Here is a 20,673-nt window from a genome sequence, read left to right as displayed (position 1 = left end):
ATTCACGTTACACATGATCAAATATTCAGCAGCTTGTTCAAATAAGTTCAAACGGATCAAACTATCCGCTTCAGCAATCTTAACCTCTCGACCAAGCTGGAAGTTCTACAAAACAACAGCAGAAATAGCGTAATACACCTGTCAGCATTTGAACCAGTGATGAGGAAAATATATAGGGTATAATGGTTAGGAGAGCTTACTACGGTACCGAAGGGCCCGGGTTTGAATCCCGGAAAGGCATTGATGTTTGTAAATGTATATGTGTCTTTGCGGCATGTAGAAACTCTAAATATATGGCGAGCCGGAAAAATCCTCTCGTATAAATTCGTGGTTGGGGAGAGAAACCCTTGGACCTCGGGGTGCATTCTCTCAAATTTGGGGTGGAAGTAGAAGTCCAACCTCCTTGAGGCTCTGGCAAGGACAAGACAACAACAACAACATGAGAAAAATACAGTAGCACGTCGGTATAGGCCATTAAACCGTTCCAGGTTCTTGGACGAATACCAAATGAACATTTTCGATAAGAAATAAAGAAGAAGTAATTCATTCCTTCTTATAAAAAACACCATTGCTTAATACTAAAAACATATACTTAATACTAAATATACCTATACTTAATACTAAAAAACAAATGCACTGGTACTGACTGGTACTAAAATACAAATGCAGTAGTATATACTGAAATATACTGTACATAAATGAAGTTCTGCATATACTACTATACATAAATGTTTCTCTGCTATCCAGATCAAAGGCAATTTTTCACCATACTCTGACATCTCTGATCTCTGTTTGGTAATCGATTCTCTGCCTCACTTCGCAACGTAAAACGATTTAGTAAAACGATTTAAAAACGATTAAACGAAAAAGATTTAATAGCGTCTTCGTTTCTTGACATAAGAGATGTCATTCCCAAATTCCGGATAAGGCTATCTTCATTCGTTTCAGCAACCTCTTTTTTCAACTCCATGGTGATCCTAACAATTTTCTTCGCAGTTTGACTCTTCTCATTAACTTTCCTAACTCTCATGGTTAATGAATTTAGAAAACCATTACTAGAAAACACATACAATCACTTAAAAATTCAGAGTTATAGCGCGAGTTGTTCACTGAATAGTAGCAACAGGTATACTGACGCACATGAGCTGTCGTAAAATTGTCTCAACAGAGGTAAGCAAATGTAGTGTGGGCAGTCGTTACTTATTGAACTTGTATCGTAATTTTATACAAATATTTTATGCCGAAACAAAATTTTTTCGCGTCCAAACAGGCAGTACAACGGACAGATGTTAATGTGATAGCGGTTAATGTTAACATTCGAATACTGTTATTTCTTTGCTGAAGTCCAGCCCGATTGTATACGAAAACATGGAAAATACATAGCTTACTGTTATCAAGAACTCATTTAATATGGTGAAACTATTATAGACTAAAATTTTTGGGCTAAAATAAAGTGGCCAAATAAAAGATAACTTTGTCAAATAAGGTCAAAACAGATTATAACAATTGGCAAATAACATAGAAATGTCGCCAAGTGAAGGGTCAAGTCGCCAAAGCTTGGTTTCAATTTCAGTCAACTTTTAAAATTAAGAGCAAAAGGAATCTTAGTTTCAAGTAGATTTCAAATAACTATATCGATTTCGAGGACGATCAGGCGCAAGTGTCTTATTCAGAAAAAAAAAAAAAAAAAAGCTGCAGAATTTTTTTTTTTCTTTGGCCTTGAAAAGAAAAAAATCACTGAAAACATTTGCGACACATAGGGGGCCTTTTTTTTTTAATTTAAAATTTTTCACTGCCACGTTCTCTTCCAATGAAGGATGCCTTCCAAATATTAATATCAATGATACAGTATCTGTCAAATAATTTCCGAAAACGTTATAACAGTTCCGAACAGTTTGTAAAGATTCTGTACCGATGTGTACTGTGAAACAACAAGATAGAAGGGTAAACTAACTCTTTATTATTCTAACTAAAGTTTAACAAAACTCCGCCTTGGAGTGTACAATAAAGCCGACACTCGGGCTTCAACTTAGGAAACTAAGAATTAAAACTTAACTAATCTTAACTAAAAAGATATAGCCAAAGCTATCAAAATTCTAACGGAGTTGGCCCCTTATCGCTAATTGACTGAGAATCTATTAAGGGCCTAAAGTACGGCCGAGCGTAACATTAGCTTAAGAGAGAGTAGCGTAAAAAAGCGGACGCGTTGCTAGCCAGAATCTCTGGTTCTCTCTGTAAGACGGTAGAACTTCGCAGTTAAATACCACTCTTCCTCCACTTGCATTCAAACGTGATTCTAAAACTACGTTCTGGCCGGAAGTGGTAAGTTGAAATTAAGAAGCGATAGGACAGGAAGTTTAACTCAAAATTTAACTGTTAGTTAAATAAATATAATTCTTACAAGTTCATGAATGAACTTTTGTATTAAAGATATTATCGAAAACTCATAAGCAAACTTTTGCATACTGCTAATTTAAAATGCTATGGAAATACCTATTTATCCGTTTCTTGATATTTCTATATTATTTCGTCGTTATTTGGAAGGATACTTTTTCTCATAGTTTAATGTTATCAAAATAACCGTAGATAAACAAGATCATATTAACAGACGCCGAATGTATTTTAAAGAGAACGTATATCGAGGTATCACTGAATTTGATTATGCGGATGTGTACTGAAGAGCATGATGTTATTTTCAGCATCTTCTGTAAAAAGATATTTTTATTCACGCTTTTATAATTTAATGATCCTGTGAATTAATACCTTACCCTGAAAATGAATCAGCATTAAAGTAAGGTATGAACTTATTAGCTTAAAGTTCGAAATGTCTGAAATACACTGTGTTACAATTCTGTCCAAGATATACAACGGTGTCATAGCTAGTCACAACCTTAATACACAGTTGACTTTTCATAGTTTTAAGGACTGTGGTAAGTTAACAGAGGGAGAAAAATAATTGCAACTTTCATTTGAGATTCGTTTTAAGGAAAACAAACAAAAACTAAGAGTTTTCACAAAACAGTCAAGGAAATTATCTATGTGTGATAGTGCAAGGAAACATATCTGCGTAAAATATGAAAATTTTGGTTCTTAAATTTGGCAGAGAACTCTATTCTTCTGCATGAGAAATACTAAAGGGTGACATAAAATATTTTCGACTGCTGCTATGTATTTAATTGCCTCATAGTTACATATGTATTGTCTGTTCTCAAGTTAACTGCCGGCATCATCATCAGGGTTTAAACCTCTAGCACTTTTTGCAAGTTACACGTTTCCTCCCTATATCTTTTCTCTTTGCTTCTTACTAAACGTCATAAACGTCTTTCAGCTTTATAAGCACTTCGTTAGATTTATATTAGACATTACCTTAGAAATCGTGCAAAATATAAATAAATAACTAACGAGAAATGCAAATTGGCAATAAATAGAGTATTTATAATATATTATCTATCATTTCCTCTTCTCTTCTCTTTGTATAAAAACATTACTGAACGGGCCAGGATTTCGTACTTACACATTTCATTCAATCTATGCCAATTTAAATATTAAAATGTAAGCTTAGTATTTTATTTTGCATTTCATTAACGGTATTTCAAATAAGATACTTTATTGTAAAACTTAGAAACTGCATTTTGCTCCTTTATGTCATTCTTCATTATGTTATTCAGTTTATTTTTGCATACACAAGCACATGTATAATTAAAGCCAAAGTTCGAAATCTAGTTACTTCACGAAATTACTTTTTCTTCACGTTTTAGACAACATGATTTGGCCCTCCAGTAAAAAATACTTCACATTTAATGTGCACAATGATTCTTCATGACTGTAATGATGAATTTGTATGAACATTTTCTCGAATGTACAAAATACTCAGGTTTATTGATAAAAATACTTTTTTTCCCTGGGCTAAAATTTTGAAGTCCCTAGAACTTTTTTTTTCTGTGGCGGTATCTATTTCTAGAGTATGCATGAGAATATGGGAATTATAGCAAACCTAGAGACAATAAAACTAGCTGAACTCAGTAAATTGCTCAAGAATATCGTGACAGGAAGAAATATGTACTACTTATACTTTTTTGCCTGGAACAGCGTGGACAAACTTGCAGCAGTACTTACAGTTTTATCTTTGCGTTAAAAAGTACATGTCTCTATAAAGCTTTCTGATTAACATGCGAAAGTAGATGTATAGATGTGAATAAAAGATTAATATAATTTCTAAGTTAAAGCTTAAAGCTTTGTTGAGTCATTAGGATTTTTTTAAACAGGAGACATGAAAAATGAGCAATGCCCTCGCCGGGACTCGAACCTGGACCTCTCGAATACGCCCCGAGTGTGCTACCATAAAACCATGAAGGCATGCTGAAAGGAAGGAGAAATATATTATAGCTTCCTTTCATATAATTGACGCGGAAGAGCATGAATTAAGAGTGTTATGTTGACATCTCGCTCTTCCAGACTTCTTGGTTTATTCCTGTACTTTCTCCCGTTATATAACTTCACATAAATAATGCAGAGGAGATAAGTTTGCACACAGAAAAAAATTTCGAGATATGAATTCCCACAATACCTTCGAAATGATAGGCTTCTTTTTTCTGACATTCTAAGCTGTCCATGGACCATGAAAACCAACTTCGGTTTCTACACATTACATATTTTTGGAATGTGCAGACACTGATTTCTATGAACACTCTATTAAAGAGATTCATTACATTACATATCTTTGCAGAGTTACGCAAGTCTGCCTCAGTATCCATCCCAACAACCTTATTGGAACGCGTCTGGTATTGTACAACAAGAATCGGGACCATGGGGTCCATGGACACAAAGTAGTGATTGCTCAAGAACCTGTGGTGGAGGAATAGCTTACCAAGATAGGATATGCATGGATATCAGGTGAGTTCTATTTTAAGTTTCCTTTCCTGTGTGCACAAATATTCTTGTAAAAATGATTACGTATGATTCTGTTAAATATAATAATTTTGTTTATGCGCTGAACGAGCTGGAAGAATTCAAAGATAGAATTTTTAACCTAAGACAATGAATGTTTTGGTCTAATAATTGAGATTTCATATTCATTTAAATTTATTATGAAATAAAATTTTTATAACACTTGTTTTGACTATATTAATTCCTTTGTCTGAAACTTGGATCTGTACTGCTTCTTGAACAGATATGTTATGTTTTCAGATTACGTTATTTCTTCTTAAAGAAGTATGTAATGTTGTTCTTTGGTCTTAGCTTCCTGCTTAAAATCATTTATCTTTTTAGATGTTTAACTGGGTAACTGAGTTCTTGTTGTTACTGTTCTGAGTGAGACCACAATTCCACAGGAATCGAGCAGTTCAATTCTTAATTATTTTCCCCCTTTTTTGCATGATATAACTTGATTGGCTTAGAACCTCTGGGTAAAGTTATTTTTATATCAATTATTAGAGACTGGTTTTATACAGATCAGCTTGAGTTAATGAAAACATAAATTGCTCGTACGTTAGTTCTACATTGACATACAGTTATAAGGTACACTGACTACCAATAAGTATTTGGACACCTATGCAAGTGACGGTATCTGTGGTCCTAAGGTACGTCACGGACTCCGCCGGTATATATCGTGTAGGAAACAGCATCGGCTTTAGTCGCATGCAAGATGCCTCGCAGTTCGGAGCTCTCTGATTTCGAGAAAGGCATAATTATCGGGTATCACAAATGTGGCCGATCCTTAAGGGAAATATCTAGCGATCTGAAGTACCCAAAATCGACAGTGGCCTATGTGATTAAGAAGTGGAAGGTGAGCGGTGATTGTTGGAATGTGCCCCGAGTCGGTAGACCAGCGAAACTGGGAGATAGAGACCGACAAGTGCTGTCCAGAGAAATTCGAAGAACCGCACCCAACCGATGGCCGTCATCCGTGAGGAGTTTCAACAGGCATCCGGGAGTATTGTTTCAAAGAATACCATCCGTAAGGAAGCACATCTGCTTGGTTTTCATGGTCGTGCTGCTGCCCATAAGCCTTTGACCACAAAGTCCAACCGCGCTGCTCGGTTAACGTGGTGCAAAGCACATCGAAATTGGACGGTAGATCAGTGGAAACGGGTTCTTTGGAGTCACGAATCAAGGTTCACCCTTTACCGTTCGGATGGCAGGGTCTGGGTCTGGTGTCTACCTGGAGAATGTCTCCTGCCAGAATGCATTGTGCCAAAAGTAAGTTCGGCGAATGTGGAATTATGGTCTGGGGGTGTTTCTCCTGGTATGGGCTGGGACCCTTGGTCCCCATTCATGGTCAGCTCAACTCCGATGTCTACTGCACTATTTTGGATGACAATGTGCTTCCTACGTTGTGGCAGTTTTACGGGTTGGACCCCTGTTACTTTCAGGACGACAATGCCAGTTGTCATGTTTCGACGTTAACCAAGGCTTGGTATGGTTCCAATGGAGTTCATCGAATGGACTGGCCTGCCCAGAGTCCAGACTTGAACCCTATCGAGAACCTCTGGAATGAGTTACATTTCCGAATCCAGTGGTGCACTACCCGTGCAAAATCGGTGAAGGAACTTCTATGTCTTCTCCAAGTCGAGTGAAAGAAAATACCACTAGCTGTCATACAAAGACTTGTGGAAAGTATGCTCATAGGGTCCCCGCTGTAATTACCTCTCGTGGAGGCTCTACCAACTATTGATTTTGAATAAAGTTAGTTTTTCTTTTCTATCATAGGTGTCCAAATACTTATTGGTAGTCAGTGTATTTCTCCCGCCTTCTTAGCATGCCTTCGTGGTGTAATGGTCAGCACTATCGGCGAGTATTCGAACGATCCGAGATTCGAGTTCCGGCTATGTCATTGCTCATTTTTCATCTCTCTTGCTTTCAAAAAATACCTAATGTCTCTACACAGTGCTTAAAGAATGGTCAGGTTTTCATCAACAATTTCACTCTGAATGACCAAGGTTATGTTATAGAAAAACCAAACGTAAGACATCAGTGGTGATAGGTATGATGTTGACCATACTAAGACCATAAAAGGGTCACAGAAGAGGTTGTCACTTAATTGTTGATGTGCCTAATAGGTGGTTCACCGTTGCCTCCTATGAAGGAACAGTTTACATCCACGCCTTGTCCGGGATTCAAATCCAGGCCCTTCGTTACGGCAGTCAGAGTCGCTAATGATTTGCTTCAGTACATCCAATTATTTGAAATTCTCCATATCTTTGCTCATGTATAATTTTGCTCTTTTTAATTCAATTATTTTGTTGCTTATGCCTTATAGAGACATTAGGTTATTTGGAAAAGCCGGAGAGATGTAAAATTAGCAACGAATTCGCCGGGAATCGAACCACGGACCTTTACCCAAATACCGGCCCAGAGTGCAGAACCACTACACCACGAAGGTACGATAGGAAATTTAGATTTTAAATAATATCGAATCTGTTGATATGGCAATAAGTTAGTTATTCCCTTTCGTTCTGATTTATAGTCGTATTTGAAGAGATTTTTTTTATCCAGACATACTCAGCTGTTTTCTTTTGGAAAATATTTTCTTATGGTTTTCTTCAATTGAAAAAGGTGCTCTGTTATATAATGTTGTTGTAACTTATCTCACTTGCCTGACAGTAACATCAGAACAAGCCGACGAAATTCATCGTGGCAAGGAGTGCAAGATTCCGCATGTCGTTGGCAAGAGCCTTGAGCACCATACTCCCCTCCGCCCAAACTTTTTATGGAGAGCACCCCGGGTGACGGGTCCGAGGGTCTCCCCCCTTTCTTCTTCTACCACCACCTCTCTGCAGAACTTCCGGTTCGCTGCATATTTAGGGTGCTCCCATGCCGATAGACTCTATACATACATTACATTTTAAATTTTTTGTGTTAGAAAAGTGCTAAATTTTACTATGCCTAACAAAATATTCTGTAAATTACTCTAAAATTCAAAATGTTTTAAAAGTTCATTTCAGGATAATCAGACATGTGTACTTTAATTACACAAACAATTTCAGGAGTGTATCTAAAGCAGATTTTGAGAAAAGGTACATTCTCAATGGCAATGTTAAATTGGGCATTCGAAAATGCCTAATTTAAAATTGTCGGTATAGGGGTTGCTGATACCCCTCAATTTACCAAATATGAATTTTTATTTAAATTTTGAACACAGTGCAATTTTATATTTACTAATCCTTTTTTTTTTTCTTTTGTAACAAACACTGATAGTTTAATCTTGATTTTCTCCTTTCAAGAGCCGATGGAAGATATTCCTGTATAGGTGCCACGAGAAGATATTTCTCATGCAATGTTCAAGTAAGGACTTTGTTTTCAGGTGTTCTAATGAGCATATTAGTATTTAGATGACAAAAGTTTATTATTTCATTTATTTTTTTTAGGAATGCCCGCCTGGTTCAAAAGAATTCAGATCTGAACAATGTGCCAGGTTCAACACAGTTCCATACAATGGAAAGTACTACAGTTGGCTTCCTTATTATAATGGTAATAAATTTTTAATGTATTCCTGTATTATCACTCCGTTTATTAAAAAATTCTGATGTGTACACCACGTGACATTCTTGTATGGGATATTAAATTTTCCCTCATATCATTTACACTTATTTCCTCATTTCATTACACTTTTCCCTCATTTCATTTACACTTATTTCCACGAATTCCATTCAAAATATCTTTATCAAAAATTGAAGAATATAGAAAAATATAAAACACCAAATACAGTTAAAACAATTTTTAAAAATTTACAATTAAAATTAGAGTTTCTACGCAAAAACAAGCAATTCGGTCAGCGGCCAAGAAGGCAGATATTTGGTGCACAAAGCTGAGTTTACTGTTGGTCCCACTCGATAAAAAGGACACTGAAGGTGCAGAAGCTGACTTGATTCAATATTCTTCTAAGTTTCAAATGTAAACAAAGAATGGCTGCTGAATCAAATAAAATGGCTTACCCGCACTTAAACAACTTTTAAATTGTTGATAATTCCACAGCTATCGTATGCATATTAACTAAAGGCATAAAAACCTTGATCGGAAGATAAGAATGATATAATTCAAACATTTCAATTTAAGTAAAAAATGCACAATTTACCGACACATAAAAATAAAAATAAACTGAACTCACAGGGCCGTGTAACAAAATGGATATACATATATTGAATGAACTAAAGTTCGTTGAAATCGAAAACAAGTTTTTCTAATACTTTGTTGTCTACTTTTAATTTAAATCTTTACTTATTTGCAAGTGCCAAGTGATGACTATTTGTATCTTAACTGTCCAATATTTTTTTTAATAATGTCGTTAAATCCTAAGCACTGAGCACGAGTCAATATATTCATTCTAGAATTACAAAGAGGAGAACTAGAAGAATTCTTGAATCAAGTAAGAAATAATAGATGTTTGCCAATCAGAAGACGAGACAGAAAATATGTTTCTTTTTTATTCCAAAAGTTTCGTTATAACGTTCACGCGAAAGAATACAAAATGAATAAAATGCGCCATCAGAAATGTTTGTTGCGCATCAACTACACCATCAGAAATGTTTAGTTTTGTTTTTCCAATACTTGTTACTAATTTTGATTTTTTTTTTTTTTTTTTTTTTTTTTTTTTTGTTGTTGTTGTTGTAACTTATGTCTGACAACAACATGAGAACAAACCCACGAAATTCAACCGGGCAAAGAGTACAAGATTGCACCTGTCCTTGGCAAAAGTCTTGAGCACCGTACAGGTGACAGTATGACTTTGCTAGGCACCGCTCCCAACCCCGAAGGGGCGGGCCCGAAAGTCTCCCCCCCCTCTTCCCCTACCATCAGCTTCTTGAAGGGACTTTCGGCTCGTCGCATAATTGTAGGATCGCCAGGCCACACTGACACTATACATTTACAAACATCCATGTCTCCTCCAGGATTCGAACCTGGGCCCTTCGGAACGGCAGTCAGTGTCGCTAACCACTATTCCGATTGGACCGCATAATTTAGTTTACACATTTGAAGCAATTATAAAACCAAATTTAACCCTTTCGCCGTCCTCACCTGTCCGCGAAAATCCCCCCCCCAGCGGCCGTTTGTTTTTCGTAGCGTGTAATGTTGTTTTCTCTGTACATTTTAACTTCCCATACATAACTTTCGTAGTGGATGAATGCCAGTGAGTATAAGTAAAATTATAATGTTTTAAAGCATAATGGAAAAATAATAAATATAAAATATCTCTGCTTATTTCTAACAGCAGGATAATTTGATGTTATTGTTATAATAACACAGTATATTTCACAAACCACTTCCTCCTCCCTCTGCGCTGCTGAATCTATCTCAGTCTGAACAGCACACTCACTTGTTTGCATCACAAACTCTGGAGCAGCTTTGAGAATATTTCTCGATCCGGTTGTGCAAAGCTTTACTAAACTAATACTTCTTTCCCTGAACAGGAAACATTTCTTTATGAATATCAATTGCACGAAGTCCTTTCGACCATCCCTCCCCCCAGATGCTACTTCTCTTTTGTATAATCATCAAGTTCTCTCGGCATTTTCAAACTGAACTACGTACTGTATGTGTAACTGGTACTTAGTTGTTGACGAAATAAATGTCATGAACTAGGACGGTTCTACGATCTATTAGCATACGTACATGGAAATGACTCATTGTTATTTTCAAATACATCATGCCAATTTATGATTCACCTAATATTTTCAGTATACGCCACTTAGTAATACTATTCCTTTCTTCAGGCTGTTGTTTAGATTGACTGCTATGCTCATTTAGAATTTTTATTTCATCTTCACCTTGTTTCGGCTCAATTATATTTTCACAATTCTTAGGTTTTCTCTTATTGTAATAATAATTGATAGATTTCTTCATCAGTCAGGCTTCTGTACATTAACTTGCTTTTAAGCGTAAACAGTATTAAAATATCAGCTTATTATTTACGTAAATGAACCAAAATATTTTGCTGAAAACAAGAAATTGGTGCAAAAAGGAGTTAAAAGAATTTTAAAAAATTTAAATCAGAAGTGAAATATTTCGGAGACGAAAATGAAAAAAATTAAAAAGAAAATAAAACTAAAAAAACACTTTTTTTTACATCTAAAATGTAATCTTTGTTTATAGTAATCTTAATGACAAACAATTAGGGAAACATACACTCACAATTAAGCACACAGTGGAAAGAATGCACCTGTAGTAGATAACATTAAAAATTCTTTTTCCAAAACAAAATACTTAAATTGTAAATAGAGCAAAGCCTTTCAGCATTGAATAACCTAATGAAGATTTATATAAGCAACGAATTATTTTATGTGCATTAGTATCGTTATCTAGCCTGAAAAACATCGAGTGGCGTAAAAAAGCGTTTGCGAGCCCACTTGAGGGGTCATTAATAATAAACATAAAGTAGTTCAATGCCAAGCACAGATTATGGTTGAGAGTTTTGAATTAAGACATTTTAAAGTTTTTTCCTTAGCCTCAATTTCTACGTCAAAACTGTACTCTTTCTACTTCCTTGTACAAAGTAAAGGAAGTGAAAATCGCCAAAAATCATATTTCAACGAAAATACCCATTTTGACCGCTCTCGAATCCATTTGAACGATGTTTTTGCGTTACATCTGTACGTACGAACAGAATAAAGGACTCTTACCCAAAACGGATTGTGAAATGAATTTAAAATGGATTCAGAAGAGATTTTTTAGTGACGGCTATACGTACGTATGTATGTATCTCATATAATTCAAGAAACAAATAGCCTCAGTCCATTGAAATTTTGTATGTGGGACTTCTATAACATGTATATGTTCACCTTTTTTTTTTTTTTTTTTTTTCAATCGGCCGCACCAAAATTATATAAATATATGTATATATCTCGTCTCTGTTACTCGGATCAGTTTCTTTATTCTTATACGTTGGTAAATTGTGCATTTTTTACATTAAGAGTGATTGAATTATATTGTTCTTATGTTCTGGTTAAGGTTTTTATACTTTTAGTGAACCTGTATGCAATAGTTGTAGAATTATCTACCATCAATTTAAAAACTGCTTAAGTTCCACTAAATGCATTTGAAAATAAGTAGCATAGTGAATTCAGTCAGTTCCTGCACCACCTTCAGTGTCTTTTTTCCGAGTGGGACCAAAAGTTTTTGTGTTCCGAAAAAAATTTCCTTCTGCCTAATTTTAACTAATTTCAACTCTAATTTTAGTTGTAAAAAATTTTTAACGATTTTTAGCTCTATTTGCTGGTTTACGTTTTTCTGTATTTTACAATTTTTAATGTTTTGAGGTTTAAGATAGTTTTTCCTTGCCGCAAAATGAGAACAGAATTGATCCAATGTGAAATATATTTCTAATGAAATTCGGGGAAATAGGTTTAAATGAAATGCAGCAAAAAATGTGAATAATTTAATAGGTCGTACAAGAAGGTTATGTGGTGTTCCACATCAGATTTTTTTTTTTTTTTTTTTTTTTTTTTTTTTTTTTTTTTTTCAAACGGGCTTTGTCCCTGAAGGACTATTGTTTTCGTTTTGCAATTTTGCGTTGGTTCACTATGTCCGTTTCACTTTTCAAGCTGTTGCCACCAAATGTTAGAGTCCTGCATTATATTTGAGGAAATTAAATAATCAAAAATCTGCATAAATGTATGTATATTTTTCGCATTGTGATAAAACAACGGTACAGAGAGCCATCGAATTTTGAATGACGTAATCCTCCTACGAATATGGGCATGGCCCATATACGTTAAAAAAAAAAAAAAAAATCTGAAATGTTTCAAATTTTAAATTACGTCCAAAGGGGCGTTTTTTAACATTTTGTGTGTTACCTTTCTTTATTAAATATCATGTTCCTCGCACTTAAACCATAAAATCCAGTGCAACAGCAATATCGCAAAATAGTTTTAAAACGAGCATATCTTTAGAATTTCCGATACAGAGACTCACGCGCTGGAGATAAAAATGTTTTTTCTGCACAACGTTGCCATTGCTCGCTTTGAAATCCTTGAGTTTGTTAATCAAAAATTCGTCAAAGTTTTAAAAAATAGGAAATCGATCATAAAACAAATTTCAAATTTGGTCTTCCACATGCTCATATTCGTTGGAGGATTACGTTATTCAAAATTCGATGACTCTATGTACCGTTATTTTATGACAATGTGAGAAATATACATACATTTACGCAGATTTTCATTATTTAATTTCTTCAAATATAATGCAGGACTCTAACATTTTATGGCAACAGTTTGAAAAGTGAACCGACATTTATCCGTCCGACGCAAAATGCCAAAACGAAACTAATAGTCCTTCGGGATTCAAATCCCTTTGGACTAAAAAAAAAAAGAAAAGAAAAGAGGTTTTTTACGCTCTTACTAAGCTTACAATCTAATTCGTAGCTCAAATTTGAAACTTGGAATTTGTCTTGTTATCGATTTCATATTTTGTGAAACTTTAACGAATTTTTGATTAACAAACTCAAGGATTTCAAAGCGAGCTATGGGAACGTTGTACAGAAAAAAACATTTTTATCTCCGCGCGAGTCTCTGTATCGGAAATTCTAAAGATAGGCTCATTTTAAAACTATTTTGCGATATTGCTGTTGAATTGAATTACATGGTTTAAGCGCGATGAACATGATATTTAATAAATAAAGTAACACACAGAACGTTAAAAAAACGCTCTTTTGGGCACATGTAAAATCTGAAAAAGCTTTCAGACTTTTTTTTTTTTTTTTTTTTTTTTTTTTTCCGCGAGGCATTTATTTTTCCTTACCTTCAATTTTATAAAGAGCATGCTAAACAGCAATCTAATGCCTGGGGTAGCTGAAAACTGATAACTCCGTCCTATAAATTTTGGCTGCAGCTAAAATTGTCTAAAAAAGTGTCTAAAAAATGCATAAAAAGTCATTATCATCAATTAAAAACGTTTAAATAGAGAAGGAACGTGCTTCAATATGTATACCGCTTTCTGCCATGTTTCTTTTGGGCTTCTCTGTGTAATAATCTCAGATTTGTAACATGTTATTGGCGATACATATCAATTCATTATCAACAGGACTGTAATTTTATTGTGAGAGTAATGCAAAATTTGGTATTTCTTATTACTAGTGTTATGCCATCAGTAATAATAACAGCAACTAGAACTTCAAACTAAGTTTTACGAAATTTACGTTTCATTTCCCGGTATAGTTTAAAGTTTTTTAAATAAGCATCGTTGCAATGACTTATAGAAATGCAAATTGTCTTATAGGAACGATTTCTGAAAATGCATAGCTTATATATATTTTAAATGCTTACATTTTTATCGCGGAATATTATTTTCATTTAAAAATTATATTCAAATTTTTAAATGATGTTAGTTTCATTTCTTTTATTCATACAAAACGATTGTTATTTTTCTGCTTTCAGCTGAAAAGCCGTGTGAACTGACTTGCATGCCTAATGGCGGAAGTTTCTATGCCAGGATGGATCGGAAGGTGATAGATGGCACTCGATGTCGAAATGACGGTTCCTTGGATGTTTGTGTAGATGGACAGTGTTTGGTAAAACAATTTTTTTGAACGTTTTATTGCTGAAGTACTTTCTTAAGTTGCAGATTACTCCTAGAATGTTTTACAAAATATATTTATGATGAAACTGAAAATATTTAGAAAAATAGGCCATGACTTTATACAGTAGTAGAATACTGCAGTGATACAAATAAACAATTACACGAACTGTTGCACAGAAAACAAGAAAGAATTCACATTAATAAAACGTAATGTCAAAAATTAAATAATTTTCCACAGATTTTCTATTATGAAGCGGTTTAAATAAATTAAAAGTTGCCCACGCTCTGCAACAAGATACCAAAAAGGAAGTCTCGATCTCAGAACGTCCATGGAGACTTTGGGAATGAAACAGCAAGTCCTGGTGTCTATGGGTTCTGAAATCTATGCCACTCGAATGTCTAAAGAAAAGCAGTTTTGCTTTCAGAAAATCTGTCAGAAAATCTTTCAGAAAAAAGTCTGTGTGTCAACATCATGATGTAGGCATCAAACTAAGGAAATGTTGTTTGTGAGATGAACTTACCAAGGTAGTTCTGCTTTTCTATTGCGTCACACCATGATTTTTTTGTAGTTTCCTGGTAAATTAGATTTATTGATAGGATTCAGTCATCCTTTAGAACAATGGTATTCAATCTATGGGTTAGGAACCCATTTAAGGTGCAAAAAATTACATTGGGGGTCACAAAGTGGATGAAAACACTAAATAAATCCAACTGAATAACAGATGAACAATTGATAAACATGTTTGAGAAAAATATTATTTTGTAAAGGGGAAATTTTATTAAATGATAGAGAGTTTACTCTATTTTTAGAACAATGGCAGAGAGGTAGAAAATATTTCGTTAACATCGTTATTTTAAAATCTAATTTGTTTCTGATATGCCTCTGATGCCGTTGTGTATTATCTGTCTATCATAACAACAGCTTTTGACAGATAGTCTGTAGCTTTCTGTTGCCATAGAAAAGAGCCTTAACCCATTTTTTATAGGAGTGTCTTAAATAATTGTTTTTCACTTTGCTGTCGCGGCAAACTTAATGATGAATTAACTTTCCCTGTTCAAAATTCGCCTAAAATAAAATGACTATAAAGCATTCATTTGGCTCACCTCTATTTGAAGTATACTATCCTTGTTGTTATAGCAATCACCACCAACTAGTGCGATATGCAATTGCGAGACAGTTCTCCTGGTAGACAGACAGTACCAACGCATTCCTTTCCAAATGGCATGCACGTAAAGAAGTGATGAGAGCCCAGATTCTACTTACCGTCCACGTTGGATATCTGTGAGATTAATTATTATTTGGCGTAAACTACTTAAACGGACTACTTTTAAAGTTACAATTTTATGTTTCTTCATGAATAAGTGACTAAAAACTGGTAGGATGATTCAAAAAACAGACAGTGAAGGAAAAAATGACGAGAAGTACGCTTCGATTTCGGCTGCTTTAACTTCCAACATCGATAAAATAGATTTGCCTCTACAGATCCGAGACATAAAATAATAACGAGTTCATAAGTTTGACAACTAGTTTATAATATATGGTTTTATATGTATCGAAGATGATGAATCAAAGGCTGTTCGTGCCTGCCAAAACTGGCAAGCGATTCACTGAAACCAAATAAACAGTAGACGCATCTATCTACACTCCAAAGATAAAACAAAATAATTTTTTCGTAAAAAATAAGGCATTTGAAATGTTAGCAAAACTTTTTATAATTTTTACCGATGCTAACAAAAAAGCATTAGAGGTTTCTTATCGAGTGAACCATCGAATTACTGAAACTGGCAAGCCGTTTACAACTGCTGAAGTGTTAATTGTTAAAGCATCCCAGGATATAGTAGGCATTATGTTTGACGAAAATGAGAGGCAACAGGTATATCAAATACCACTCTTTGATACAAAAATTTTTTGCATAATATACACAATGAGAGCTAATGTGGAAAGCGGGCTTATAATCAGAATTCTAACCTGGATTCTAATTCTTCTGTCTGTTGGAGAAATCCACTAATTGCCTAAACGTGCACAACTAATTTGTTTTGCAAAATTTGAATACAAAAAATTACTCGTTGAAAACTTCCTTTTTTTGCAATGAAGTACAAAAGACTAGTAGAAGAAATCTTTAAACTGCTAAATTCTTACATAATGTGAAGCAATATTTCTTGAGAAAACTGCGTGGGGTACAATGATGAAGCTCATATTGTGGTAAGAAAACACAGTTGATTTCTAGCCCGAATCAAAGAAATCTCTCCCGATGTAATATTCGTTCACTGTATAATTCATATAAAGAAGCGCTTGTATCGAAAAACATGCCATGTTTGTCTGTAAACTGTCTTTGACATTGGAATTAAAATAAAAATTTTATAAAATCCCCTGCATGTATATCCTCTGCATGTGCTCGCCTCGACATTTTATCGTAGACAACGTAGCGAGGGACATTATAAGATTATTGATTATTTCAGCTATTGGGTAACCATGTTACCTCAATGATCCAAGTAGGGTCTCACTGCCAGAATGTTTGAATAACACTATTTTAGGGTAAAATGTTCGAGGCAATATTATTCCTCCTCAGTTATGTTGACGAGATTCCTCTCCCGTCCGCAAATGGTTAAACGGGAAGGCCTAAAAATAATTTGAAAATGCATAAATGCAAGTATTAAACGATTACAAGTATTTATTTCTTCTTTTAGTTTCACAGCACATGGTAAATAATTTAGTCCTACTGATTTATTAAACTTTAGAGTTCAGCTGTTATCCATTCACTTATGGACACTTTTTAAAAGTAGATGTAAACTTGCATTTTTCGACATTTATATAGTGAGTTATATTAATTGATAACTAATCATTTTAGGATTATAGTCTGTAAGCCTTTAATAACCATAGATTTGCAGACATTGTTAAACAATATCTTTGACAAAATGTGAAAACAAATAGGGTTTCAAAAAGATTATTACAGTAATTAACACATGCTTTTATTAAGTGTATAAATATAAAACCATGGGCAGCATAACTTTGTTTCTAATTATCAAATTCTTAATTTAAACTAATGTAAAAAGAAAGGGAATATGTTTACTATTACTGTTGTTTTTCTTAATGTATATTGTATACTGACAATTTGCTAGCAAATTTGAAATCCAAATTATATATCACTTTGCTGCGAAATATGCTGGTCTCTAGATACTTTATGAGGTACTTTCTCCTTCCTTTACGTATGCCTTCGCGGTACAACAGTAGCACACTCGGCGCGTATTCGAGAGGTCCAGGTTCGAGTCCCGGCGAGGGTATTGCTCATTTTTCACGTCTCTAGCATCAAAATAACCTAATGATTCAACAACTTAAACTGTCAGTAATGCTCATTTGGTTAAGAAATTACTATCTGTGAATTCGAGCTACCTTAAATTCGGACCGTATGAATTTTCATCTGGTTCAGCAACCATATGAAGACTATAGCATTTTTAAACGTTTAAACTTTACAGCGCTGCTTTAGTTTAAGTAGTGAAAGAAATTAATTAAATATAGTCATTTTTAGAGACTATTAGTTTTTCGGAGATGGAAGTAGGAAAAGTCAACTATACCTTCGCTGGTCAATACTGGTTGGAAGCGTCCGAACCATGAATCCTCCAATATTAGTAGGACATGCTAACTTCTTGCACTAAGGGAGGGTACACTGGGAGAACCGTACTATGCACATCCTTTTTCGCTTAAACAGCAGCTGAAGAAAGATGCCATATCTAGTCTGCCAAATCCATGGGGGTGGTTAAATATTACTTACCACATTTTAGTTCTTGTACCACTATTCGGATTAATTAGGCTTTTCGACGATATACATGGAACTTCAATCGGGTTGTTGTCGAAATTCGACCCACAGATCTTTCAGTGCTAGCTGAACGAGCCAACCGTTTACGCCTCAACAGCGTGCATGAAGGACAGTGGTAATTTCGTCCACCTTAACTGTAGCTATGAGCTTTTTAAGATTTATTATGTGGTTATCCAGTTTTCTGTTGCATTTTCAGTTTATTTCGCATACTTATAAAAATGATAAAATTTATTCCTATTCCACTCGAAAAAGGCTCGTATGACAATATATATCTAATGATAAAGGTTAATATTAAATATAGCTTTCAAAGTTTCTGGAAAACTCTGGATATATCTTCATCTGATTCTGTTGCATATCCTACAGATAAGATTTTTCAGAATAATCATCCCCTTGTGAGTAACCTCCCTCTTCGTTTGCTTTTGTATTCCTTTACTTTTTTCCTCAGTTCAGAATGTACTCACACCTCACAGTGACATGAAATTTGTTGAACAAGTAGTCTACCTTTTATTTTTACTTCATTTTGTTTCAGTGCAGATTTCATTTTGCTTCATAAATTTCGATTGAAATACAAATGAGAAATACTGGACTTTTGTTGAGAGAAGGCAACGGGAAGTTGGTTAATTTATGTATTAGGTAATTAATATTTGCATTGAAGGGGATTGCTCATTTCATTGTAATTTTTGTATTACATATACAATTAATTGTATATGTAATACATTTTTTTAATTTGTTGTTGTTTTTATTTTTGCAGAGTAAAATTCTGCGCAGTTTTTAAATTTAACGTTTGGTGTTCCCTTCAGGCATTTTTCCGGTACATTTAAAATCCAGACGAAGGTTGGCCTCGTAGCTACTAGGAGATAATAAAACAATTTCGAAATTTAAATTTTGACTTGCAGATGCTTATATTCGCGTGGAGGACTATTCGATTTATTCAAACTTTAATGGCTCTAGGTATATTTTTTTTTCCAATGCGATAAATATACATACATGCATACAAATTCATCATTATTTAATTTCTTTAAATATAATACCTAGCAATAATATTTGGTGGCAACAATTTGAAAAGTGATACAGCTGTTTATAGTGATTCGACGCAAAATGCCGTTTCGAGACTAACAGCCATTCTGGGCTACCGCATCTTTGAAATAAAAAAAAAAAGAGAGAGAGAGAGGGAGAGAAACGTATTTTCCCTGTTCCTCTCTCTCTCTCTCTCTCATTTAATGTTACTTTTATTTTTTTAACATAAAACTTCTAAGCAGTTAAATCATACGTGAGACATGAACATTAACACATTCGTTTCTAACGCTCTACATGGCCATGAATTTTGCAAAGTTTTTGAAATTCCTTAGTCACCAACTTCTTCCAGCTCAATCGATGTTGACAAAATTTGCAAATAATAGAGCTAATCATGGTAAGGCTTGTTTCATAGCTAAACGTTGGATTGTCGATATATTTTACTGAATGACCAGAGTTCAGTCAAAACTGATTTTTCTTACCGTGTCTATGAATAAAGAGATCATTTTTAACTCCTTTACGCGTTTATTTGATTTTTGTTGCTGTTGTTATTCTTATACTGCAAACATGATAGCTTTCGTAATTTGTTTATCAGTTCATTGCTCTTTTTCCAAATATGTAAATAAGCTATCAAATAGAAAAAGAAAAGGAAAAAAAGTATGATAAACTTATTATGAGCTTAATTCAGATTTCAGTGCAGAGAAGTGCTCCCACACGTTTAAATTTTAGCATCTGTGAATCAATTTCCAGTCTTATATGCCTGAGGCATATTTGTTGTAAGATCAGTTACTTTAACTGATAAAAACAGAGAATCGAGTAGCCGTAACTCAAGATTATGTTTCTTGGTTGCCTTTAAGTAATTGTGCAGATCTTGTATTTTTACACTGCAAATAGCAGTAACGTTATAGAGACATTAGGATATTTTGAAAGGAAACGATGTGAAAAATGTGCAAAGCCCTCGCCGGGACTCGAACCTGCACCTCTCGAAAACGTGCCGAGTGTGCTATCGTTACACCATGACTGCATGCAGAAAGGAGAGAGAAAATACCTTACATACTCCCCCTTTTAAATGACGACTGGGGATTAGGGGGACCCAGTAGCCAAATCCTGTGGTGAAGAATCATCATCCACCACCTTTTAGTTCGGGCGCCACTGTAGGCGCCACATTAGGATTTTTTGGAAGCAGGAGATGTGAAAATGTGCAGTGCCCTCACTGGGACTCGAACCTGGACCTCTCGAATGCGCGCCGAGTGTGCTACAGTTACACCAGAAAGGAGGGAGAATATATCTTATAACGTTTATTTTGAATTTCTGAAGAGCAAGATTATACTTTAAT

General features: G+C 34.6%; 1 protein-coding gene across 3 annotated transcripts in view; it reads left to right on the top strand.

Annotated features, from left to right (window-relative positions):
• The window catches only part of LOC118192400 (papilin-like), a 198,655-nt gene that overhangs the window by 40,391 nt on the left and 137,591 nt on the right, over positions 1–20,673 (top strand). For all 3 annotated transcript variants that reach the window (XM_035363369.2, XM_035363363.2, XM_035363384.2), the window contains exons 3-6: positions 4,727–4,893; positions 8,223–8,283; positions 8,367–8,469; positions 14,367–14,500. In XM_035363369.2, the coding sequence (XP_035219260.1) occupies positions 4,727–4,893; positions 8,223–8,283; positions 8,367–8,469; positions 14,367–14,500 (465 nt within the window). The remainder of the gene's footprint in view (positions 1–4,726; positions 4,894–8,222; positions 8,284–8,366; positions 8,470–14,366; positions 14,501–20,673) is intronic.

The sequence above is a fragment of the Stegodyphus dumicola genome, chromosome 3, assembly GCF_044657685.1.
Source record: "Stegodyphus dumicola isolate Sdum_Otavi_A_Nest chromosome 3, ASM4465768v1".
NCBI classification, from domain to species: Eukaryota; Metazoa; Arthropoda; class Arachnida; order Araneae; family Eresidae; genus Stegodyphus; species Stegodyphus dumicola.
This window is presented reverse-complemented; position numbering and strand designations above follow the sequence as displayed.